The 27,582-nt window shown below is 43.1% G+C and overlaps 1 protein-coding gene across 1 annotated transcript in view; it reads right to left on the reverse strand.

Annotated features, from left to right (window-relative positions):
• The window catches only part of LOC139544466 (collagen alpha-1(XXVII) chain B-like), a 205,405-nt gene that overhangs the window by 56,470 nt on the left and 121,353 nt on the right, over nt 1–27,582 (reverse strand). Inside the window, exons 29-39 of the mRNA XM_071351593.1 lie at nt 23,053–23,106; nt 17,164–17,208; nt 16,673–16,717; nt 15,808–15,861; nt 8,866–8,919; nt 4,422–4,475; nt 3,711–3,764; nt 3,561–3,614; nt 3,055–3,162; nt 1,091–1,144; nt 785–892 (exon numbers count right to left, since the gene is read on the reverse strand). Of these exons, the coding sequence (XP_071207694.1) occupies nt 785–892; nt 1,091–1,144; nt 3,055–3,162; nt 3,561–3,614; nt 3,711–3,764; nt 4,422–4,475; nt 8,866–8,919; nt 15,808–15,861; nt 16,673–16,717; nt 17,164–17,208; nt 23,053–23,106 (684 nt within the window). The remainder of the gene's footprint in view (nt 1–784; nt 893–1,090; nt 1,145–3,054; nt 3,163–3,560; nt 3,615–3,710; nt 3,765–4,421; nt 4,476–8,865; nt 8,920–15,807; nt 15,862–16,672; nt 16,718–17,163; nt 17,209–23,052; nt 23,107–27,582) is intronic.

Genomic DNA, 27,582 nt, shown 5'->3' on the forward strand with positions numbered 1-27,582 from the left:
ATGTTTTTCTACTGGCACCGACGCGCACACGCAAAATGGTGCTGGAATAGTGGAGGCAGCTCCTTTTTTTTTTTTATGCAACTTGCAGTAACTCTCTGTGGTTCTAAAGCAATAGTTGTTTAGTGGTCCGAAAATGTCGGGAAACATTAACTTGCTTAACCATGCTGTAGGTCGTGTAACTATCTGTTACATGCAATATGCGTTGTGGACTTCACTGGACAGAGGTTTCTATCCGGTTTTGTGATAAAACAATGGTGTGGTTGAATTTATTCTGCCACTGTCTTCTTATTGTCTCGGCCTTTAGGCCTATATATATCATGGTCGCAAGGCATATGAATTAACAGCAAACAATGTAATTTACAGAACACATATAGTGTAGGTTGTAATATGGCTTTTTTGTGTGTGTGTGTGTGTGGGGGGGGTTGTGTGGGGGGGTTGTTGGCTTGATTTTGCCCACGCATCCCTACTACCAAAGGGATTCTTCATTTGTCCCCATTGCAGAACCCTTTTAGGTTCCATGTATAACCTTCTGTGGAAAAGGTCCTGCATGGAACCCAAAATGGTTCCTCAAATGGTTCTCCTATGGTGACAGCTAAAGAACCATTTTAGGTTCTAGATAGCACCTTTCTTTCTAAGGGTGAAGGATCAGGTGCCCCCTGCCCATGTCATTTGATACATTATGATCTAAAAGGAAAAACTGATCAGCACTCCTCCTCTGAGACGGTTTATGAATACAGGCCCAGAAAATGATCTCACTGTCTGCAATATTACAGGTCCACATTACCACAGGTCCAATGGTTCCTCTCGAGCCCTTCGGTCCCACAAACCCTTTTGGCCCTGTCTTTCCGATTGGTCCCGTCTCCCCAAGATGACCCATATGACCTTTGGCTCCCTACAACATACACATATAATTGGTATGATATTATGAAACATTATACAGTAAAATGACTTGATATACAAGTCCTGTAAACAAAGATACATTTATAAAGGTATAATACAGGTATAATTGGTCATGCACGGTTCTGGACCGTGTTTTGATCTAGCAATGGAAAATAATACGTGAAATCAAATATGTGGTTGATAAGAATACCTTTCTTCCTGGTTTGCCTCTTTCACCAATCTTACCGGATTTACCCTCTTGTCCCTGGAGTGGAGATATGAGACAGGCTGAGAAATAGCTACATATGACAAAATTTAACAGAGATAGACAATGGTGTTGTGAAATATTTCTAGGTGAGGGAGCGCAAAATAATGTAACTCGTGAATGATAATTATTCATGTATGTCACCTCTACGCCCGCTCCTCCCCTCTTGCGCTTGACATAGCCGGTTTACTAACCACCGGTCCTGGGAACCATCATTACGCGCACCTGGCATTCATCAATACGCGCACCTCTCTCATTACCTCCCAAGTGGAGTAGATACACATACATATAGCTTAATATCATTGCACTGTTTGCGAGGACAGCTTCAGTTGCGAGTAGCTATTTCATTGCATTGTGTAGATTACACCACGCTGTATCATAAATAAACTTTGATTTGATTAGCTTGAACACATGGTTACAATATGCTATGATAAAATAAAACAGAGGGGTGAACTATCAATTCATATCATTTATTTGCATAGATTAAACACGCATAGATTAAACAAACATCAAAACAATTGACCAAGTAGTGAAGATAAATCATTACTACTTAGAATTGCAGGAAATTTGTTTTAAAACAGCCATAAAATCAAACTTTTGGTGTGGTTCCTGCGTCTCAACTAATAGCCAATAAAGGCTAAATACTCCCAGAGAGGGTCAGGCTCCGTGGGGTTTGCTGTGACTATTCTGTTGAGGAAACCCAAACCAGATTAGTGTCGCCGTAACCAAGTGGTCACATTGTTCTGGGTTCCACTGTGCAAGAGGGGGTTCGTGGAGTTTTATGAACATCAATGCAGGTGTAACAGTTTAGCTTTAGTCCGTCCCCTCGCCCTGAACCGGGCGTGAACCAGGGACCCTCTGCACACATCAACAACAGTCACCCACGAAGCATCGTTACCCATCGCTCCACAAAAGCCACGGCCCTTGCAGAGCAAGGGGAACCACTACTTCAAGGTCTCAGAGCCAGTGACGTCACCGATTGAAAGGCTATTAGCGCGCACCACCGCTAACTAGATAGCCATTTAGAGAAATGGCGTCAGGAGCCGTTCCTAGGAGGGGGATTCTGTCAGGTTTTGGCCAAGACTGTTCGGGTTTTTGGTCACTAGATGTCCCCATTGCACCTTTTTTGTACCTTTTGTTTTTCTTGCTCCAATTATTGTTTGCACCTGTAGGTCATTCCCTTGTTAGTATTTAATCCCTGTGTGTTCCTTAGTTCCTTGCTCTGTGTTTGTATGTTAGCACCCAGCCCCAGCCCAAGCCTTGTTGTGAACATATATTTTTCTCCTGTTGGATTTTCCAGAGGTTCTCTGGTTTTGTTCTTTTGTATTTTGGATTAGTCTTTTGAGGTTTGTTTTTCCCTTGCTGTTTTTACCACTTTGTGGATTTTCTTTTTATTTTGGAAGACATCTATTTTTTATTAAACCACCATCTCTAGTACTGCTGTGTCTGCCTCATCTTCTGGGTTCTGCCGATTTAGTGACTGTTTCTCGCACCGGGTCCTGACACTCATGTTGTTTATAAGGCTAGACAGGAACTGCTGGTGATTATTTTTCAACGTTCTCATTGGCCAAAGCGGTCAAGTCTCTGACGGCCTCCGCAGTGCACACACGCAGCTTCTTCATCATTCTCACCACCGCCAGAGAGAAGACAGGGAAGAAACCACCTTCTTCTAGGCTGCTATACATAGGCTATTTATTTGGGTTATCGTTCTATCGTTTTTCATGGAATATTAGTGGTAATTAAATCGAATTGATTTATTACAACAACAACCCAGTCACAGTTGGTGTAGTGTGTCGGGTCAACATATTGTAGCCATAGAACGCTTTTATTTACCATGGTAAGCAATTGAGAACAATAATCAAACTGGTTGAGTGTGTGTGTGGGGGTGTTTGGTTACGTTTGTCACTCACTGTGATGCCTATGAGTCCAGGATTCCCAGGTGGGCCGTCCTTTCCCTTCATTCCGGTTTCACCCTTCTCTCCTTTGTCGCCCTCCTGCCCCATGTCACCCTTTTCACCCTAATAAAACAGAACAGCATGGGCTCAACTGGGCAGCTCAATACAACAGCTAAAAACGGAATGATCTGCAAAGAGAGCTGGTGAAACCAGCAGGCATAATGTGGCATGGAATGTCATAATGATGTCATATTTCTGGGTGTAAACAGTTTTTCCGGTTGTTGAGTCATCAGATAAAGAGGTATAATATTTTGTTTTTTTATCTGTTCAGATATGTTTTTGCCTGGTTGTTTCAAAACACCATAAACAACCTGACCATCACCTCACAAAAGACATCAGAATAATGAGAGCACCAAAGTTAATAAAAAATAATTGTGCACTACTTTTGACCAGGGCTCATAGCGAATAGGGTGCCATTTGGACGCACACAATGACTCATTGAGATTTGTCTCAGGCCTTACCTTTGTTCCATCAGGACCAGAAGCACCGGCCTCACCCTCAACCCCTGGCTCTCCCTACACACAGAGCACAAGCAGTGAATGAGATTGACATTTGATGGCTAACAAAAACCACTAAATTATCAGCAGAAATTAATTTTAAGAAACACTGACCCGTTGTCCCATTAGTCCCTGCTCTCCGATGTTACCAATGGCTCCGAGTGCTCCCTGATACACACACACACACAATTTTGAGGGCAGGGTTTCCTTAACGTTACAGATATGTTTCTGCCTGTGTGCTTATGCGTGTGTGCGTACATGTGTGTGCATGGGTGTGTGAATGTGCTGTAACAATAACTGCCTACATACATTTTTACATTTACATTTTAGTCATTTAGCAGACGCTCTTATCCAGAGCGACTTACAGTAGAGTGCATACATTTTATTACATTTTTTACATACTGAGACAAGGATATCCCTACCGGACAAACCCTCCCTACCGGCCAAACCCTCCCTAACCCGGACGACGCTATGCCAATTGTGCGTCGCCCCACGGACCTCCCGGTTGCGGCCGGCTGCAACAGAGCCTGGGCGCGAACCCAGCCCAGCCTGGGCGCGAACCCAGAGACTCTGGTGGCGCAGCTAGCACTGCGATGCAGTGCCCTAGACCACTGCGCCACCCGTTACATACAGTAACTGTGCTGTTATTCACTAATTTGTCATTTACACAGGCTCATCACAGAAACATCATTGCATTCACTACAGTAAGTGTGTGTGTAGGAAGTGAGAGACTGACCTATTATAATGGACAGACAACCATGTTACAGTGTTAGAATGAGGAAAGAGGGTGATAAGAGTAGGATGTGGTGAGTACTCGTGACTGACCTTCTCCCCCGGCTCGCCAGGCAGTCCTGGATGACCCACTTTGCCTGGAGGACCCTAAGAGACAGACAAAAAGAGTAAAGGAGAAGTAACCGAAAGCTCGCTGGTTCAAATACCAAAGGCGACAAGCTGAAAAATCAGTTGACGTACCCTTGAGCAAGGCACTTATCCCTAATTGGCTCCAAGGACGCCGTACTACTATGTCTGACCCTGTAAAACAACACATTTCACTGCACCCATCTCTTTGCTACCACCAAGTCTGGAACCTAAAGGCTGCTGAACAGCTTCTACCCCCAAGCCATAACACTGCTGAACAGATAATCAAATGGCTACCCGGACTATTTGCATTGACCCTCTTTTGTTGTAGCACTGACTCTCTTGCACTGGCTCTATGAACACTCACGGGACTCTACCCACACACTCACGCTCCAACACACACTCACACACAACATACGCTTACAAACACAAAACACACACTAACTATAGGATTTTGTATCTCCTCTATCAGTATCCTATTGGACTACTTTTTTTCCTTTTGGAAATCAAAAGCAAACTGATTGGATCCTATAGGTTTTAGATCTCTTGTAGGATTTTATTAGAACTTTTTCTTAATTGAACCCATTACATTTGTTTGTTTTCATTAGTTCCAGTATAATACAACAACATCACATTTTTTGACTAATTTAGCAGTTTCCAATAGAATACTATTGAAAATGAATGTTTAAAGTTACATTTTATATTCCTAAAACACAATAACAATAACTTTAGATAAATAGCCCAATGTCAACGCACCGTTTTGAAATGTCCAAATCAATAATTAATACGTTTGTGATATATTGAACACCTAAAATGAAAATGTACTACCTACACATACATGTGCCACAATAGTAATCATATAGATATTTTATTTTGGGGGTCGCCAAAAGAGAAACCCAAAACTTATTTTTCAATCAATAATATTGATATTTATTTGAAATCAATAGATCTGTGGCAAAATTTTGGGGTGTATGCATTGTTTAAACTAACACCGTTTAACATTGAATGTGAGAATAATTTTCAGTCATCTAAATTCTAGAATGTCAGATGGAAGTTTTGGGAGGCTGCTGAAACAGGGAAGGAAACTAAATCAGTTGCTTTGTTATTTAACTTCAAAAGAATCACAACCCACCATAGAATATCAACAGTGACAAAGACTGAGTGATAGTTTGACTCTCAAATCCATGCATAAGTGTGAAGCCAGCGACTTTTATACAGAAAGCACATCATATTCTCCCTGCCATTTGAATTTGAAAACGCTAGTAGAATTTGAAATACCAATACCATTGACAAAATCAATGGTACTAAACCCCCCTCCTATGTCCGGAACACAATCTCCATATCTTTACCTACTCACACCAGTGATAATTCCCTGAGGTTCTCAACTCTTCATCAAACCATCGCAATATGGGAGTGATTCAAGGACGCAAATTATTTTGCAGTATGGCCAATAGAAACATTTAAGTCAGATTTTGGAACCAGTCCTATTGGTTCCAAAATCTGATAGGATTTTCTATTGGATTTTTTTTATTGCCTTGCGGTTGAGAGAGGTGCAATTGCCGTACCATTCCGAGGGCTCTCACCTCCTCCTGTTAGGCTGTCTCGTCGTTGTTGGTAATCAGGCCTACCACTGTAGTGTCGTCTGCAAACTTGATGATTGAGTTGGAAGCGTGCATGGCCACGCAGTCATGGGTAAACAGGGAGTACAGGAGAGGACTGAGGACGCACCCTTGTGGGGCCCCAGTGTTGAGGATCAGTGGGGTGGAGATGTTGTTTCCTATCTTCACCACCTGGGGGCAGCCCGTCAGGACCCAGTTGCACAGGGCGGGGTCGAGACCAAGGGTTTTACCGCCCCAATAGGTCCACTATTGGGACGGTATGTAGGTAAGTAGCAGTAAAAGTGACTAGGCAATCATGTTAGATATTAAACAGAGTAGCAGCACCCTAGCCAAAAAATCCTATAGGATTCCTATCCAGAGGGTAGTGCGGTCTGCACAATGCATCACCGGGGGCAAACTACCTGCCCTCCAGGACACCTACAGTACCCGATGTCACAGGAAGGCCAAAAATATAATCAAGGACAACAACCACCCAAGCCACTGCCTGTTCACCCCGCTATCATCCAGAAGGCAACAGGAAAATGACCCTAAGCACACAGCCAAGACAACTCAGGAGTGGCTTCGGGACAAATCTCTGAATGTCATTGAATGGCCTAGCCTGAGCACGGTAATGTCATTCGGAAACATAATGTTAACTTTCACTGCTATGCGGACGACACACAGCTGTACATTTTGATGAAACATGGTGAAGCCCCAAAACCGACCTACCTGGAAGCCTGTGTTTCAGACATAAGGAAGTAGATGGCGGCAAATGTTCTACTTTTAAACTCGGACAAAACAGAGATGCTAGTTCTAGGTCCCAAGAAACAAAGAGATCTTCTGTTGAATCTGACAATTAATCTTGATGGTTGTACAGTCGTCTCAAATAAACCTGTGAAGGACCTCTGCGTTACTCTGGACCCTGATCTCTCTTTTGACGAACATATCAAGACTGTTTCAAGGACAGCTTTTTTCCATCAACGTAACATTGCAAAAATCAGAAACTTTCTGCCCAAAAATGATGCAGAAAAATGTATCCATGCTTTTGTTACTTCTAGGTTAGACTACTGCAATGCTCTACTTTCCGGCTACCCGGATAAATAATTAAATAAACTTCAGTTAGTGCTAAACACAGCTGCTAGAATCTTGACTAGAACCAAAAAATGTGATCATACTACTCCAGTGCTAGCCTCTCTACATTGGCTTCCTGTTAAGGCTAGGGCTGATTTCAAGGTTTTACTGCTAACCTACAAAGCATTATATGGGCTTGCTCCTACCTATCTTTCCGATTTGTTCCTGCCGTACATACCTACACGTACATTATGGCCACAAGACGCAGGCCTCCTTATTGTCCGTAGAATTTCTAAGCAAACAGCTGGAGGCAGGGCTTTCTCCTATAGAGCTCCCTTTTTATGGAATGGTCTGCCTATCCATGTGTGAGATGGAGACTTGGTCTCGACCTTTAAGTCTTTTTATTGAAGACTCATCTCTTCAGTAGGTCCTATGATTGAGTGTAGTCTGGTCCAGGAGTGTGAAGGTGAACGGAAAGGCACTGGAGCAACGAACCACCCTTGCTGTTGCTGCCTGGCCGGTTCCCCTCTCTCCACAGGGATTCTCTGCCTTAAACCCTATTACAGGGGCTGAGTCACTGGCTTAAAAAAAAAGTTTTTGCTTTGTCATTATGGGGTATTGTGTGTAGATTGACGAGGGAAAAAAACAGAATAAGGCTGTAGCTTACAAAATGTGGAAAATGTCAAGGGGTCTGAATACTTTCCGAATGCACTTTATATACACTGTGTATATACACTACCGTTCAGAAGTTCGGGGTCACTTAGAAATGCCCTTGTTTTCCATGAAAACATACATGACATTAGTAGCAAAACGAATAGGACATATAGTCAAGATGTTGACAAGGTTATAAATAATGATTTTTAATTGAAATAATTGTGTCCTTCAAACTTTGCTTTCGTCAAAGAATCCTCAATTTGCAGCAATATGATATGGCTTTTTCTTTGCAACTCTGCCAAGAAGGCCAGCATCCCGGGGCCTCCCACTCCTCTATCAATTCTGGTTAGACCAGTTTGCTCTGTTCTGTGAAGGGAGTAGTACACAGCGTTGTATGAGATCTTCAGTTTCTTTTCAATTTCTCGCATGGAATAGCCTTCATTTCTCAGAACAAGAATTGACTGACGAGTTTCAGAAAACGTTCTTTGTTTCTGGCCATTTTGATCCTGTAATCGAACCCACAAATGCTGATGCTCCAGATACTCAACTAGTCTAAAGAAGGCCAGTTTTTTTGCTCTTTAATCAGGACAACAGTTTTCAGCTTTGCTAACATAATTGCAAAAGGGTTTTCTAATGATCAATTAGCCTTTTAAAATGATAAACTTGGATTAGCTAACACAACGTGCCATTGGAACACATGGTTGCTGATAATGGGCCTATGTAGACGTTACATAACAAAATCTGCCATTTTCCAGCTACAATAGTCATTTACAACATTAACAATGTCTACACTGTATTTCTGATCAATTTGATGTCACTATAATGGACAAAAAATTTGCTTTTCTTTGAAAAACAAGGGCATTTCTAAGTGACAAATAAAATCAGTCAATCAATCATTATTCATTATAGTGGGAGGAAGAAACAGGTAGTTACACACACATCCTGATTAAACTAGTGAGACCAGACGATGTGAATGTGTATGTGTCTGTGTGTGTGTGAGAGAGAGTGATAAAGTGTGTGTACGCGTGCGCGCATGAGTGTACGTGTGAGCATCCATGTGTGTGTGTACTGTATGTGTAAATTCTCACCTTTAGACCCATTTCTCCTAGTGGCCCCACTGTCCCCACTGGCCCAGGGAGTCCCTAGAAAACAGAGCAGAGACACAATGTTGATGAGAGATGGTCATATAAGAGAAACCAATGCAGCTTTGTGCTCAAACAACACGAGAACTATCCTTGTTCAACCATCCTGATCTCATTAGCTTACGTTCTGTTTCGCTACATGGATCCACGAGGGCTACAGTCAGGTCGGGTTGGTGGATCAGGTTACAAGAGAACAAGTGCTGCCCAACAGGTGCTGCTCTTCACGACTGTCTTCGTGTGTTTGGACCACGATAGTTCGTTGGTGATGTGGACACCAAGGAACTTGAAACTCTCGACCCGCTCCCCTACCGCCCCGTCAATGTTAATAATGGGGGCCTGTTTGTCCCGCCTTTTCCTGTAGTCCACGATCAGCTCCTTTGTCTTGCTCACACTGAGTGAGAGGTTGTTGTCCTGGCACCACACTGCCAATTCTCTGACCTACTCCCTATAGGCTGTCTCATCGTTGTTGGTGATCAGGCCTACCACTCTTGTGTCGTCGGCAAACTTAATGATGGTGTTGGAGTCGTGTTTGGCCATGCATTTGTGGGTGAACAGGGAGTACAGGAGGGGACTAAGCACACACCCCCGAGGGGCACCAGTATTGAGGTTTGGCGTGGCAGACGTGTTGTTGCCTACCCTTACCACCTGCGGGCGGCCCGTCAGGAAGTCCAAGATCCAGTTGCAGAGGGAGGTGTTTAGTCCCAGGGTCCTTAGCTTAGTGATGAGTTCTACGGCCACTATGGTGTTGAACGCTGAGCTGTAGTCAATGAACAGCATTCTCACATGCGTGTTCCTTTTGTCCAGATGGGAAAGGGCAGTGTGGAGTGCGATTGAGATTGCCTCATCTGTGGATCTGTTGGGGTGGTATTCGAATTGGAGTGGGTGTAGGGTATCCGGGATGATGCTGTTGATGTGAGCCATGAACAGCCTTTCAAAGCACATCAGCATCACTCCGTCAAGGGAAATATAGTATCCTTTTCAAACAAAGATATCTACAGTGAGGGAAAAAAGTATTTGATCCCCTGCTGATTTTGTACATTTGCCCACTGACAAAGAAATGATCAGTCTATAATTTTAATGGTAGGTTTATTTGAACAGTGAGAGACAGAATATCAACAAAAAAATCCAGAAAAACGCATGTCAAAAATGTTATGAATTGATTTGCATTTTAATGAGGGAAATAAGTATTTGACCCCTCTGCAAAACATGACTTAGTACTTGGTGGCAAAACCCTTGTTGGCAATCACAGAGGTCAGACGTTTCTTGTAGGTGAATGCACCAATTTGTAAGTCGCTCTGGATAAGAGCGTCTGCTAAATGACTTAAATGTAAATGTAAATTGTAGTTGGCCACCAGGTTTGCACACATCTCAGGAGGGATTTTGTCCCACTCCTCTTTGCAGATCTTCTTCAAGTCATTAAGGTTTCGAGGCTGACGTTTGGCAACTCGAACCTTCAGCTCCCTCCACAGATTTTCTATGGGATTAAGGTCTGGATACTGGCTAGGCCACTCCAGGACCTTAATGTGCTTCTTCTTGAGCCACTCCTTTGTTGCCTTGGCCGTGTGTTTTGGGTCATTGTCATGCTGGAATACCCATCCACGACCCATTTTCAATACCCTGGCTGAGGGAAGGAGGTTTTCACCCAAGATTTGACGGTACATGGCCCCGTCCATCGTCCCTTTGATGCGGTGAAGTTGTCCTGTCCCTTTAGCAGAAAAACACCCCCAAAGCATAATGTTTCCACCTCCATGTTTGACGGTGGGGATGGTTTCTTGGGGTCATAGGCAGCATTCCTCCTCCTCCAAACACGGCAAGTTGGGTTGATGCCAAAGAACTCCATTTTGGTCTCATCTGACCACAACACGTTCACCCAGTTGTCCTCTGAATCATTCAGATGTTCATTGGCAAACTTCAGACGGGCATGTATATGTGCTTTCTTGAGCAGGGGGACCTTGCGGGCGCTGCAGGATTTCAGTCCTTCACGGCATAGTGTGTTACCAATTGTTTTCTTGATGACTATGGTCCCAGCTGCCTTGAGATCATTGACAAGATCCTCCTGTGTAGTTCTGGGCTGATTCCTCACCGTTCTCATGATCATTGCAACTCCACGAGGTGAGATCTTGCATGGAGCCCCAGGCTGTGCAACCTTTCAGGGAAGTTAGGAACCAATGTACACAGGCAGTTAGGAAAGCAAAGGCTAGCTTTTTCAAGTAGAAATGTGCATCCTGTAGCACAAACTCCAAAAAGTTCTGGGACACTGTAAAGTCCATGGAGAATAAGAGCACATCCTCCCAGCTGCCCACTGCACTGAATCTAGGAAACTCTGTCACCACCAATAAATCCATGATAATTGAGAATTCCAATAAGCATTTTTCTACGGCTGGCCATGCTTTCCACCTGGCTACCCCTACCCCGGTCAACAGCCCTGCACTCCCCACAGCAACTTGCCCCCCTCATTTCTCCTTCAACCAAATCCAGATAGCTGATGTTCTGAAAGAGCTGCAGAATCTGGACCCCTTCAAATCAGCCGGGCTAGACAATCTGGACCCTCTCTTTCTAAAATTATCAGCCAAAATTGTTGCAACCCATATTACTAGGCTGTTCAACCTTTCTTTCGTATCATCTGAGATCCCCAAAGATTGGAACGCTTCCGTGGTGCGTCAATCACCACATTCTTATCGGCAGACTCAACAGCCTTGGTTTCTCAAATGACTGCCTCGCCTGGTTCATCAACTACTTCTCAGACAGAGTTCAGTGTGTCAAATCGGAGGGCATGTTGTCCGGTCCTCTGGCAGTCTCTATGGGGGTACCACAGGGTTCAATTCTCGGGCCGACTCTTTTCTCTGTATATATCAATGATGTTGCTCTTGCTGTGGGCGATTCCCTGATCCACCTCTACGCAGACGACACCATTCTGTATACTTCTGGCCCTTCCTTGGACACTGTGCCATCTAACCTCCAAACGAGCTTCAATGCCATACAACACTCCTTCCGTGGCCTCCAACTGCTCTTAAACGCTAGTAAAAACAAATGCATGCTTTTCAACCGTTCGCTGCCTGCACCCGCCCGCCCGACTAGCATCACCACCCTGGACGGTTCCGACCTAGAATATGTGGACATCTATAAATACCTAGGTGTCTGGCTAGACTGTAAACTCTCCTTCCAGACTCATATTAAACATCTCCAATCCAAAATCAAATCAAGAATCGGCTTTCTATTTCGCAACAAAGCCTCCTTCACTCCCGCCGCCAAACTTACCATAGTAAAACTGACTATCCTACCGATCCTCGACTTTGGCGATGTCATCTACAAAATAGCTTCCAATACTCTACTCAGCAAACTAGATGCAGTTCATCATAGTGCCATCCGTTTTGTTACTAAAACACCTTATACCACCCACCACTGCGACCTGTATGCTCTAGTCGGCTGGCCCTCGCTACATATTCGTCGCCATACCCACTGGCTCCAGGTCATCTATAAGTCCATGCTAGGTAAAGCTCCGCCTTATCTCAGTTCACTGGTCACGATAACAACACCCACCCGTAGCACGCTCTCCAGCAGGTATTTCTCACTGATCATCCCAAAAGCCAACACCTCATTTGGCTGCCTTTCCTTCCAGTTCTCTGCTGCCTGTGACTGGAACGAATTGCAAAAATCGCTGAAGTTAGAGACTTTTATTTCCCTCACCAACTTTAAACATCTGCTATCTGAGCAGCTAACCGATCGCTGTAGCTGTACATAGTCCATCTGTAAACAGCCCACCCAATTTACCTACCTCATCCCCTTACTGTTTTTATTTATTTACTTTTATGCTCTTTTGCACACCAGTATCTCTACTTGCACATGATCATCTGATGATTTATCACTCCAGTGTTAATCTGTTAAATTGTAATTATTCACTCCTATGGCCTATTTATTGCCTACCTCCTCATGCCTTTTGCACACAATGTATATAGTCTCATTTTTTTCTCTACTGTGTTATTGACTTGTTTATTGTTTACTCCATTTGTAACTGAGTTGTTGTCTGTTCACACTGCTATGCTTTATCTTGGCCAGGTCGCAGTTGTAAATGAGAACTTGTTCTTAACTAGCCTACCTGGTTAAATAAAGGTGAAATAAAATAAATAAAAAATACATTTAACTAATTATGTGACTTCTGAAGGTAATTGGTTGCACCAGATCTTATTTAGGGGCTTCATAGCAAAGGGGGTGGATACATATGCACGCACCACTTTTCAAATTATCTTTTGGGGGCATTTTCTGAAACAAGTTATTTTTTCCGTTTCACTTCACCTATTTGGACTATTTTGAAAATGTCCATTACATGAAATCCAAATAAAAATCAATTTAAATTACAGGTTGTAATGCAACAAAATAGGAAAAACGCCAAGGGGGATGAACATTTTTGCAAGGCACTGTAAATATAAGGCTAATACCACATTTAATTTATTACCTGAAGGAGACAGGCTAGGTCATCTATATATACGGCTATATATAAATCTAGAACAGGATTATCTATTTTGGATGCAATTTGAATGGAGTTGATGACAAGAGAGAAAGACTGCAAGAGAGTGCTCACGTGTGCACTGATTTAAAGCAACGATGTTCGAGTGATAGGCTGTTTTAAAACTCTGTAGCTGCAATTTAAAAAAGAAAAGAAGGTGACCCCTGAAAGCAAGCTGGAGATGAGTAAATTAGACGGGCATTCAGTCTTTATATTCATGTATATTACTTTATATGCTACAGCAAATGCAGGCCAACCTGTCACAAGAAAAATAGTTACCATGATGGGTCTACAGTACAAGCGTTGTGACCTGCGCTCCATACTGAGATGGGCTGTCTGTCCCCACCCTGAGCATTGATGATTCATCATGCAGAGGCCGTAGAGAATCTTTAGACAGATTTAGACATCACATATAATTTAACAGTTCCATTTCATTCCATGCCGTTCATATAAATAATTTATTAGAACATACTGTTTTTTCGCAGCTATTTATCCCGGAAAAGGGAGTGGTTTTGGGTGTTAAATCTCGGTAACCCACCATTCAACCCTAGTCCTGACTAAACCAAGAGGGCAACCGTTGTAGAGATTATCATCAGAGAGTTTCATCTGGAAGAGGCGATATGCTGCATAATACAATTTGTGAATACATTTCAAATTAATTAACTGGAGATATACGTTTTTTTGATGATGAGAAAACATTGCTCCAGACCCGTTCAACTGTTCTCCAAAACCTAGGAGTTCTCCAATCCAGATGGAAGTGACCGCAGGTGAACTCTTGTTGGTTGAGTAAAGTTTGGAGTAGAGGATGGAGACCAGAGTATTCAAAAGAGTCTCAATCAGGGGATGGGTGGCAATAAGGGAATCCCAGGGTACTCCGTAGGCTTTTAGAGCTGAATGGAGCATAATGTAACAATAGATCTACGGACTGATTTCTGATAACAGTCCCTCTTAATTTTGGGGCTGCAATTTGACAAATTCAGGGTCATTTAAACAGGCTAAGCAAGCTTTTTACATCAGTAAAGGTAGAGATAGCTAGCTAACATCTATGTCAGTAAGCAAGCTAGCTACAACAGTTAGCTAAGCAGCTGATCAAGTCACTGCACTGGCGATCGACGTCCTTGCATATCATTTTTGCAGGAGATAGCTACCGCTTTGCTTTTATTTTCTCACAATTACAAAACTATTAAAATCACTTTCATAACGTTGGAATAATTTTGCTAGTTATTCTGCCTATTTTCTACCAGGTACAATTTAATTTTGATATAGTTTTTAATGTTCAAATCTACCTTGGGTCGTTTGAAAAGGGGAAATATTGGTGCGGTTAGGAGAACTGGGTGATTTCTATATACGTGGTTCAAGTGGACCCTACTATACAATGCGCAGGGAGAGAGACTCTGGTCATTCAAATTGTTAAATGAATGTGGTCCTTTGCAAATGAATGTGTCACCTAAAATTAGCTTAGGTTATTATTCTGTTCAATTTAAACAAGTGTATTCGATCATTAGATTGACATGTGTTACACGGACCAGCGACGCCAGCTTCCATAAACCACATAACCTTGTCAGAAATAAGAGATTGGGGGCCTCCCAAGTGGCGCAGCGGTCTAAGGCACTGCATCGCCGTGCTTGAGGCGTCACTACAGACCCTAGTTTGTCCCAGACTGTGTCACAACTGGCAATGACCAGGAGTCCCATAGTGCGGTGCACAATTTGCCCACCGTCGTCCGGTGGGCAAATTGAATGAGTAGGGGTTGTAAAACTTTTAACCGGAAGTGTACATCTTTAATAGACATTCATATATCTCTTATAAACTAGCTGCCACTCTCCCTGAGTTAACTGGCTTGTTCAGGGATACAAAGAGAGAACTCTGTTAAGTATGATGGATTTAGTGCTTATTAACCGATTAAGAGCAAAAGAGAGAGAGAGGGCGGTGTTGGCGAGACAATAATATGCAGACAGATGAGAGTGTGAAAGAGAAGTGGAGGCAATTTTTTGAGGATGGAGAGGGAGAGAGGAGAGGCATATGAAGAGAAGGAGGTGGAGATGGGGTTGAGGAGATAAATAGGGAGAAAATATAATGGAGAGAGAAAAGGGAGAAGATGGAGAGAGAGGAGATGGTGAGAGAAAAGAGAGGAGCGATGGAGAGAGGAGAAATAGAAAGAGTTTAAATAGAGAGAGAGGAGATGGAGAGAAATGTGATGGTGAAAGTAGGAGAGAGAGACAGTAGAAGGAAAGGGGGAGGTGGAGAGAGAAAGGAGAGGAGTGATGAGAGAGGATAAATAGAAAGAGTATAAATAGAGAGAGAGGAGATGGAGAGAAAGGTGACGGAGAAAGTGAAAGAGTAAGAGAGTAGAAGGAGAGGGGGAGATGGAGAGAGGGACTTACTGGCTCGCCTGCTATTCCTTGGTCTCCTGGAGGTCCAGAGGGTCCTTGAATACCCTGTTGATATAACAGCTAATGAGTGTAGAGTACAGATACACGCACACACCGAGGGGGAAGCAGAACAACACTCAACATGTGGGCAGTTAATGATGGGTTAAATCTCCACTTTCAGACAGTCATAAGATAAGATATAAAGCTCTGACCAAAAGCAGTACTATTAAAAACAAAAAAACTATATTCTAAGTGAAAAGTAGGCATTAGTCTGAAGCTGAAAAATAAAGAAAAAGCACAAAAATGCTTACTCCACCCATGCTTCACAAAAGGTTTTCCAGCACACAGCTTTGACCTACAGCTTTGACCTACTACAGTAGCTGTGTTGGTATTGTACTTCAAACTATGTGTAGGCAGGTTGCTTAAGATTCAAACCTTATGTCACGCCCTGGCCTTAGTTATCTTTGTTTTCTTTATTATTTTAGTTAGGCCAGGGTGTGACATGGGGGATGTATGTGTTTTGTATTGTCTAGGGTTTTTTGTATGTTTATGGGGCAGTGTTTAGTCTAGGTGTATGTATGTCTATGGTTGCCTAGATTGGTTCTCAATTAGAGACAGCTGTCATTCGTTGTCTCTGATTGGGAGCCATATTTAGGTAGCCATAGTCATTAGGTAGTTTGTGGGTGATTGTCTATGACTATGTGTAAGTTGCCAGTGTCTGCACTTATTGTTTGTATAGCTTCACGTTCGTTGTTTTGATTAGTTTGTATAGTGTTCGTTTCGTTTTCCAATAAAAGAGAAGAATGTATTGTTATCATGCTGCGCCTTGGCCCTCCTCACTTAAATGTTACGACGATGGTGACACCTTAGAACTTACGGGAAACCCTTGAGGTCCAGCTTCTCCCAGCTCTCCAATTTTCCCCTGGGGGGAGAGCACAAAAGAAGCAGGAAAAATAAGACCACAACTACACGAGATAGCTGACCTAACATACACCAAATGTGCTACCGAACAAAGGCTAAGAAAAGACTGACCATCATATGACTAACACACAGCTACAACTGAAATACAAATGAGCATATTTGTTGCAGCACTGCCGTGTGAGTGCAACATGTTGACAGTGGATAAGGTGAGTCCTCTCCTTACAAGGTAAAGCAGTATATGCTTGAAGAAATAAATTGCAACACACAGTAAATCAATTAATTACAGTGTACCTACAAGCTCCTAAGAACAAGAAACTGTAAAAAAGCTGCCTGTCTCAAGTGGCGTGCCTGTCAGTCAATCAGTTAGGGATAAGTGGCTGGGCTATCCAGTGTAACATAACCAGGGGTGAAATATGACAGTGATAGGAAACTTCAGCATAATTTTACCTCATCTCCCGAAACACCAATTTTTCCTGGAAGACCATCAGGGCCCTGTGGAGAGAAAGGGATGATGAGGGATAAGGAGGGAAAGTATGAATATGTGAAACGTGTGACATTAGTGTGTGTGCGTGTTTGAGTGAGAGGAAAAAGGAGAGAGGCAGAAAAAAAGGCAGACCAAGAGACAAACATCAGGAAAGCAGACAGCAGATATATGGATGGAGAGACAGAGACAAAATCACTAACCAGTGTCTGATGAATTGTGTGCAGCCTAGTGCAGTGAAGAAGAGTGTCTATACAATAAGACATATGTGAGTGTCAATGTGTCTATAAATAGCTTTTTACTCTCTCCCTGTCACGCCCTGACCTTAGAGAGCCTTTTCATTTCTCTATTTGGTTAGGTCAGGGTGTGATTTGGGTGGGCATTCTAGTTTTCTATTTTTTGTTGGCCGGGTATGGTTCCCAATCAGAGGCAGCTGTCTATCGTTGTCTCTGATTGGGAATCATACTTGGGCAGCCTGTTTTCCACCCTAGTTTGTGGGATCTTGTTTTTGCACAGTAGCTGTCTAGCCCTGCATAACTTTACGTTCGTTTATATTTTTTGTTTTGTTGGTGTTTCATTATTAAATTATCATGAACACTTTCCACACTGCGCTTTGGTCTCACTCATTCAACGACGGACGTAACACTCCCCCCATATGTTTTTTTTATAGTACACTATGGTCTAAATACTGTAGTATATACTGTAGTGTTTTTGCGGACATGACTATAGTACACTATATTATTCACTGTAGTGTTTTTGTGGACATGACTAGTTTACTATAGTATTTGTTTAAGTATTTCTGCGGACATGACTGTAGTATTTACTGTTGTGTTTTGCCGACATTACTAGTATACTCTACTATTCACTGTAGTGTTTTTGTGGACATGACTAGTATACTGTGGTATTCACTGTAGTGTTTTTGTGAGCACTTCCGGCGCCGACAGAGATGGCCGCCTCGCTTCGCGTTCCTAGGAAACTATGCAGCATTTCGTTTTTTTATGTGTTATTTCTTACATTGTAACCCCAGGTAATCTTAGGTTTTATTACATACAGTCGAGATGAACTATTGGATATACGACTTTCCCGAAGCAGATCCTCTGTTCTGCCCACCACCCAGGACAATGGACCGGATCCCAGCCGGCGACCCAAAACTACGACGCCGTAGAAGGGGCAGACGGAGCGGTCTTTTAGTCAGGCTCCGTAGGCGGGCACTTCGCGCACCGCTCCCGAGCATACTACTCGCCAATGGCCAGTCTCTTGACAACAAGGTAGACAAAATCTGAGCAAGGGTTGCATCCCAGAGAGACATCAGAGACTGTAACGTTCTTTGTTTCACGGAAGTCGGTACAGCCAGCTGGTTTCTTCACGCATCGCGCCGACAGAAACAAACATCTTTCTGGTAAGAAGAAGGGCGGGGGTCCTTCTTCTTACCAGAGTCCTTCTGTTCACCTGACTTAGAATTCCTCACAATCAAATGCCGACCGCATTATCTACCTAGAGAATTCTCTTTGATCATAATCACAGTCGTGTATATTCCCCCCCAAGCAGACACATCGATGGCCCTGAAAGAACTTAATTTGACTGTATGTAAACTGGAAACCAAATATCCTGAGGCTGCATTTATTGTAGCTGGGGATTTCAACAAGGCTAATCTGAAAACAAGGCTCCCTAAATTCTATCAGCATATCGATGGCGCAACCAGGGCTGGCAAAACCCTAGATTATTGTTCTTCTAACTTCTGTGACGCATATAAGGCCCTCCCCTGCCCTCTTTTTAGAAAAGCTGACCACGGCTCCATTTTGTTGCTCCCAGCCTATAGACAGAAACTAAAACGGGAAGCTCCCGCGCTCAGGTCTGCCCAACGCTGGTCCGACCAATCGGATTCCACGCTTCAAGATTGCTTCGATCACGTGGACTGGGATATGTTCCGCACTGCGTCGAACAACATTGATGAATACGCTGATTCGGTGAGCGGGTTTATTAGCAAGTGCATCGGAGATGTCGTACCCAACAGCGTCTATTAAAACATTCCCAAACCAGAAACCGTGGATTGATGGCAGCATTTGCGGAAGGTGACCGGAAACATGACCGAATACAGTAACAGTGTAGTAACAGTGTAGCTATTCCCTCCGCAAGGCAATCAAACAAGCTAAGTGTCAGTATAGAGACAAAGTAGAGTCAGACACGAGAGGTATGTGGCAGGGTCTACAGTCAATCATGGACTATAAAAGGAAAACCAGCCCCGTCGCGGACCAGGATGTCTTGCTCCCAGACAGACTAAACAACTACTTTGCTCGCTTTGAGGACAATACAGTGCCACTGACATGGCCCGCTACCAAAACCTGCGGGCCCTCCTTCACTGCAGCCGACGTGAGTAAAACATTTAAACGTGTCAACCCTCGCAAGGCTGCAGGCCTAGACGGCATCCCCAGCCTCAGAGCATGCGCAGACCAGCTGGCTGGTGTGTTTAAGGACATATTCAATCAATCCTTATCCCAGTCTGCTATTTCCACATGCTTCAAGAGGGCCACCATTGTTCCTGTTCCCAAGAAAGCTAAGGTAACTGAGCTAAATGACTACCGCTCCGTAGCACTCACTTCCGCCATCATGAAGTGCTTTGAGAGACTAATCAAGGACCATATCACCTCCACCATACCTAACACCCTAAACCCACTCCAATTTGCTTACCGCCCCAATATTCCCACAGACGACGCAAATCGCAATCACACTGCCTGGACAAGAGGAATACCTATGTGAGAATGCTGTTCATTGACTACAGCTCAGCATTTAACACCATAGTACCCTCCAAACTCGTCATCAAGCTCGAGACCCTGGGTCTCGACCCCGCCCTGTGCAACTGGGTCCTGGACTTCCTGACGGGCCGCCCCCAGGTGGTGAGGGTAGGTAACAACATCTCCACCCCGCTGATCCTCAACACTGGGGCCCCACAAGGGTGCGTTCTCAGCCCCCTCCTGTACGCCCTGTTTACCCATGACTGCGTGGCCATGCACGCCTCCAACTCAATCATCAAGTTTGCAGACGACACTACCAACAATGACGAGACGGCCTACAGGGAGGAGGTGAGGGCTCTCGGAGTGTGGTGTCAGGAAAATAACCTCACACTCAACGTCCACAAAACAAAAGAGATGATTGTGGACTTCAGGAAACAGCAGAGGGAGCACCCCCCTATCCACATCGACGGGACAGTAGTGGAGAGGTTAGAAAGTTTTAAGTTCCTCGGCGTACACATCACGGACAAACATCATGGTCCACCCACACAGACAGCGTGGTGAAGAAGGCGAAGCAGCGCCTCTTCAACCTCAGGAGGCTGACGAAATTCAGCTTGTCACCAAAAACACTCACAAACTTTTACAGATGCACGATCGAGAGCATCCTGTCGGACTGTATCACCGCCTGGTACGGCAACTGCTCCGCCCATAACCGTAAGGCTCTCCAGAGGGTAGTGAGGTCTGCACAACGCATCACCGGGGGCAAACTACCTGCCCTCCAGGACACCTACACCACCCGATGTCACAGGAAGGCCAAAAAGATCATCAAGGACAACAACCACCCGAGCCACTGCCTGTTCACCCCGCTATCATCCAGAAGGCAAGGTCAGTACAGGTGCATCAAAGCAGGGACCGAGAGACTGAAAAACAGCTTCTATCTCAAGGCCATCAGACTGTTAAACAGCCATTACTAACATTGAGTGGCTGCTGCCAACATACGGACTCAACTCCAGCCAAAAATGTATGTAATAAATGTATCACTATCCACTTTAAACAATGCCACTTTATATAATGTTTACATACCCTACATTACTCATCTCATATGTATATACTGTACTCTATACCATCTTCTGCATCTTGCCATCTTGATGTAATAAATGTATCACTAGCCACTTTAAACAATGCCACTTTCATATGTTTACATACCCTACATTACTCATCTCATATGTATATACTGTACTCTATACCATCTACTCCATCTTGCCTATGCCGTTCTATACCATCACTCATGCATATATTTTTTTATGTACATATTCTTATTCATTCATTTACACGTGTGTGTATAAGGTAGTTGTTGTGGAATTGTTAGGTTAGATTACTCATTGGATATTACTGCATTGTCGGAACTAGAAGCACAATCATTTCGCTGCACTCGCATTAACATCTGCTAACCATGTGTATGTGACAAATAAAGTTTGATTTGATTTGACATGACCACCATACTGTAGTATTCACTGTCGTGTTTTTGCAGACTTTACTGTAGTATTCACTGTAGTGTTTTTGTGGACATGACTCGTATACTGTAGTATTCACTGTAGTGTTTTCGTGGACATGACTCGTATACTGTAGTATTCACTGTAGTGTTTTGTGGACATGACTCGTATACTCTAGTATTCACTGTAGTGTTTTGTGGACATGACCAGTATACCGTAGTATTTACTGTAGTGTTTTTGTGGACATGACTCGTCCACTGTCGTATTTACTGTAGTGTTTTTGTGGACATGACTTGTATACTGTAGTATTCACTGTAGTGATTTTGCTGAGGTGTTTTCTGGTCCGTTGCATTGCTCAGAACTGTTGACCCATCTCAATAGGTGGCCTGTCACGAACCTCTGTTTTATGTTCTGGTTAAGATGTTCCACACGTTAAACAGTAACTGGCAAAGTCTGGCAGTTGTTCCATTTTAGCCAACCCTAGTCGGCAGGTGTTACTACCGTCATGTCCGCAATAATACCATAGTATACTACAGTCTTGTCCACAAAAACACTACAGTAAATACCCGCAGAAATACCCCATAATAAAAAATTCTCCATAAAAATCTGTCAGTTTAGAGATATTCTTTTTTGCATTGGATGTGTCTCAATCCACCGCATCTGTCTATGTTGCACTTCCGCATATGCGGTGAAAGGTGACAGAGCTAGAGAGGTGTTTGTCAGACCATGAGACATCCCGAAAATCGTTCTTCTCACAAAATCATCTGTAGCCTACTATTATGACCCCTCTATGGAAAGATGACTCTCACGAATGCCATGGTTTTCTCAGTTTTGCTCTACGAACCCCACAAGCGTCTTGGGACTCATCTGAAGTCGGTGCAGCCAATCTGACAAGTTCTGTCTGTAGCGTCCAAACAGTATGGGCTACACATGACCCCTCCATAGAAAGGTGAAACACGTACATGTCAGTTGTTTTGCTGTAGGATGCACACAGGCCTCACAAGACTCATATGATGGTCCCCCGGTACCAGTTGAAAAAAGGAATGAAAGTATACAGTATCTGAACACTGTTTAGTGCCAAAAATAAGGGGACAAATACATGTAAAAAAATAAATATGTTTCCTGATCTTTCTTATACCATTCAGATATACTGTAGGACAGACACTTCAGAATAAACTTCCTTTTGACAGGGCATAGACAAAGTTTTTTTTAAACCTGTCTCCTCCTCTTGTCTCATCCACACTGATTGAAGTGGATTTAAGTGACATCAATAGGGGATCATAGCGTTCACCTAGATTTACCTGGTCAGTCTATGTCAAGGAAAGAGCAGGTGTTAATGTTTTGTATACTCAGTGTAGTATTCTACAGTATACCACCAAATTCCTAAGTAAGCACTACACAATCGAGGAATATTCCAGTGTGGATTATAGGATTCTACAGTATACTATAGTTTACAACAGTTTACTATATACTTCTATAGTAAATACTATAGTAATCTACAGTAAACTGTAGTATTTTTTATGTGGGCCCCATGTGTATCTGCAGCTTGCTCTTTTTTGGGGGGGGGTGTGTTACAGCTGAAGTCCCTTACACCCTGCAGGGCTGTGACCTTTGACACAAGCAGGAGTCTTACCTTCATGCCCACTAACCCCAGCTTCCCCATTGGACCGTCGGGCCCTCTCGCACCCTGAAAAAGAGAGGAGTTTATTATAGACCAGTAGAGGTTGCTGTAAAACAGCCAGACAGACAGACAGTCACAACATAGCACAGCACAACAGACTCTTACTTTACATAAGCCATCATTGCCTTAAAAACATCAATAAGTGAGTGTGAGGGTGTATTTTGTCAGCAAGGAATAAAAATGTTCCTCTGTGGTTGTTGTTTGCATTTGTAATTTTAACGGGCAGAAAGGTTTCCATGTACTAAATTGCCGCGGACATACACTACCGTTCAAAAGTTTGGGGTCACTTAGAAATGTCCTTGTTTTTGAAAGAAAAGCTATTTTTTTGTCCAATCAAATAACATAAAATGTATCATAAATACAGTGCTAATGTTGCAAATGAATATTGTAGCTGGAAACGGCTGTTTTTTAATGGAATATCTACATAGGCGTACAGAGGTCCATTATCAGCAACCATCACTCCTGTGTTCCAATGGCACGTTGTGTAAGCTAATCCAAGTTTATCATTTTAAAAGGCTAATTGATCATTAGAAAATCCTTTTGCAATTATGTTAGCACAGCTGAAAACGGTTGTTCTGATTAAAGAAGCAATAAAACGGGCCTTCTTTAGACTAGTTGAGTATCTGTAGCATTAGCGGGTTCGATTACAGGCTCAAAATGGCCAGAAACAAAGAACTTTCTTCTGAAACTCGTCAGTCTATTCTTGTTCTGAGAAATGAAGGCTATTCCATGCGAGAAATTGCCAAGAAACTGAAGATCTCATACAACGCTCTGTGTACTACACCCTTCACAGAACAGCGCAAACTGGTCTAACCAATATAGAAAGAGGAGTGGGTGGCCCCGGTGCACAACTGAGCAAGAGGACAAGTACATTAGAGTGTCTAGTTTGAGAAACAGACGCCCCACAAGTCCTCAACTGGCAGCTTCATTAAATAGTACCCTTCAGGGCCTCCCGGGTGGCGCAGTGGTCTAGGGCACTGCATCGCAGCGCTAGCTGCGCCACCAGAGACTCTGTGTTCGCGCCCAGGCTCTGTCGCAGCCGGCCGCGACCGGGAGGTCCGTGGGGCGACGCACAATTGGCCTAGCATCTTCCGGGTTAGGGAGGGTTTGGCCAGTAGGGATATCCTTGTCTCATTGCGCACCAGCGACTCCTGTGGCGGGCCGGGCGCAGTGCGCGCTAACCAAGGGAGCCAGGTGCACGGTGTTTCCTCTGACACATTGGTGCGGCTGGCTTCCGGGTTGGAGGCGCGCTGTGTTAAGAAGCAGTGCGGCTTGGTTGGGTTGTGTTTCAGGGGACGCATGGCTTTCGGCCTTCATCTCTCCCGAGCCCGTACGGGAGTTGTTGCAATGAGACAAGATAGTAATTACTAGCAATTGGATACCACGAAAATTGGGGAGAAAAGAAAAATTCAAAATAAAAAATAAAAATAAAAATAGTACCCTTCAAAACACCAGTCTCAATGTCAACAGTGAAGAGGCGACTCTGGGATGCTGGCCTTCTAGGCAGAGTTGCAGAGAAAAATCAGTTTCTCAGACTGGCCAATAAAAATAAAAGATTAAGATGGGCAAAAGAACACAGACACTGAACAGAGGAACTCTGCCTAGAAGGTCTCTTCCTCTTCCGCCGCCGCAACTTCGGCAGCTGCAACTGGCCCGTCCGCCGCCGCCACTGTATATACTATATATATATATATATATATCGGGGATTATAAATTATGCATTGATAGAACCCACAATCTATCTGCAATATTAAAGCTGATTTACCCCTAAAAGATAAAAAGGTACAAATGCAAGCCGAGATCTACTGCTCAGATTGTAAAAAAAGTTAGAATATATTTTATTTAACCTTTATTTAACTAGGCAAGTCAGTTAAGAACAAATTATTATTTACAATGACGGCCTACCCCGGCCAAACCCGGACAAACCCGGACAACGATGGGCCAATTGTGCCCCGCCCTATGGGACTCCCAATCATGGCTGGATGTGATACAGCTTGGAATCAAACCAAGGTCTGTAGTGACACCTCTTGCACTGAGATGCAGTGCCTTAGACCGCTGCACCACTCAGGAGCCCGACTTAATAAAAAAAAACATGACTTAATAACCGTAAGCCTATGTTACATTGAGTACCGTTACATTCACACAATAATGCGATTAATGTCAGATTAATATAATAGTTTGATTAAAACGTTTACATGCTTTGCAAGAAGAACGATTTCCCTAATAATCGTGTTTACATGGACACATCAGTAAATCAGGTTATCTGATGGCACTCTGATAAATGCAGAAAATCACCAATCAAAATAAACGTTCCACCACAGCGACCATGTTATTTTTGGTAAGCATATTTGATTCTGAGTTTGTACATATAAAGTTTGTATGTGAAAATGACCTCTAAAATGCATACATTCAGTTGTTCCGAACTCACTTCACTCACGCTAAAAAGGGAGGCTCGCTTGCCTGGTGCTAGCTAGCACATGCACAGATCAAATACACCGCTGTAATGCCGATGAAGGTGTTTATGTGTCCTAATGATTAGAAAGATTGCTCAGAAACCCAGGTGTTTTAATCAGCGTATGCTTACTTAGATTTTTTACTACCGATTATGATAAGCAGAGAAAGATGTTTACATGACTATTGCAAAATCTGCCATAATCAGTTTAACATTGAATTAGTACTGTGCATGTAAATGTACTCACTAACCAATTAAAAACAGTTTTGTAACAATGAGGTTCGTGCAGTAGGCTATAGCCCCAATACATTATCACTAAATATTGGGTATGCTTGAAATGCCCTGTTCTTCTCTGACCATTTTGAAATTATGTAAAAGAAATTGTAGGTATATGGTCACACCGGTAATCGATTGCATCTGTTGTATTATTTGTGTATTATTTGTGAGGCACAGCTGAGTGAGCAAAATAATTTGCTTTGGGAGGGGGGGGGTGTGCTGATGGCCTGCATCTGAGCCATTTACTTGGTTCGTATTCTTATATTTTCTTATTGTTGTTGCATTGTTGAGAATGAATCTGCAAGTAGGCATTTTGTTGTACGGTTTATACCATGTGTATCCCATACATACAACTAATAAAACTTGAAACCTCCGTTTTAAGTAGCTCGGTACTAAGCTGAATTTGGAGAGTTGATACAGAAGTTATACATTGTTTTGAAGCTTAGAATCTCCTCTTTTAACAAATGTATAGAGCTCGACATGCATGTTGAGGTCAATGCGACTGATAATAATGAAGCATGTCACATATGTGGTTGTTTATCTATTTTAGTTGAATTCACTGACTGTAAATCGCTCTGATAAGAGCATCCGCTAAAGGCCCAAAATGTGAATGTAAAAATGAACACTTGCAAAACACACTGGGTATTATTGTAATGAGCTCCACCCCCAAACAATGACAAAATTGGTCAATCCACCATGGCCTTGATTTGAACTTCCACAGACATAGATTTTTGGGCATGTCTGGACCAAATCTGAGCCAATCATAGACATCTATTTTTAGGCCAAATCAAGGCTGATCCAGACCCTACCAAATCTGAACCAATCATAAATGTCTATTTTGGGGACAAATCAAGGCCGGCCGGGACCAGACCAAATATCAACGTCTATGGATGTTTAAATCAAGGCCAGGCTGGACGTACAAAATATCAACCAAAAATCTGTCAATGGATGTACAGCAATGAAAGGGATAGTTAATCCAAGTTCCAAAATTACATTTTTGTTTCCTTACCTTGTCAGGAAGGTAAGGTAAGACAGCAATTCAAGCTTTGGTTTTGTTAACCTGGTGACTACAGTATCTCCAAATGATAACTTTTGCCTGATACTAGCATTTGTTTTGCTTCATGTCTAAATCATCCTAAAGTGTATACAATGAAGTTACTTTACAATGATTTTGACGTGAGGCGCGAGGTAGGCGGGCATTATAGTAAGTCATAGGACTCAGACAGTGTGAATAACATTTGAGTGGGATATGACTGGGTGCTCAGTGGGAGCTCTACTCTGGGCCAGTGCGAAAATATAAGCCCATTACACACAGAGATGGATAAGATGAACTCTCATAAAGATTCCTGAGTGAATTACATTCCTGAGTAACTTACTAAATAGTACATAGGCTGCACTCCTCTAGCTACTGTATAGGAAAACCATACCAAACCAGTGGTATATAAAGTACACATGTCTGCTTGAAAATAGGCAACCCATGCACAAAACATTTTCATGTTTTGGTTAAACCAACACCCCTGTGTGCCTAATGTCTCTAGACATCCAAGTTGCCTCTCACAATTTTCAAATGTTCCGCTTTAACACCTCTGTAGGTAATAGTATTTTTGCCGTTAAGGAACTATGTCACTACCTTATCCGCTTGAATAAAATGCAAAATAGTAACTAGCAAGATTGAGATCACTGAGGTTATTTTTAATGAGTACATTTCACAAGTGGATCGTTTATCAATGACCTTTTTTTGCCTGCAAACTTTGG

Source organism: Salvelinus alpinus, chromosome 18, assembly GCF_045679555.1.
Source record: "Salvelinus alpinus chromosome 18, SLU_Salpinus.1, whole genome shotgun sequence".
Lineage (NCBI taxonomy): Eukaryota > Metazoa > Chordata > Actinopteri > Salmoniformes > Salmonidae > Salvelinus > Salvelinus alpinus.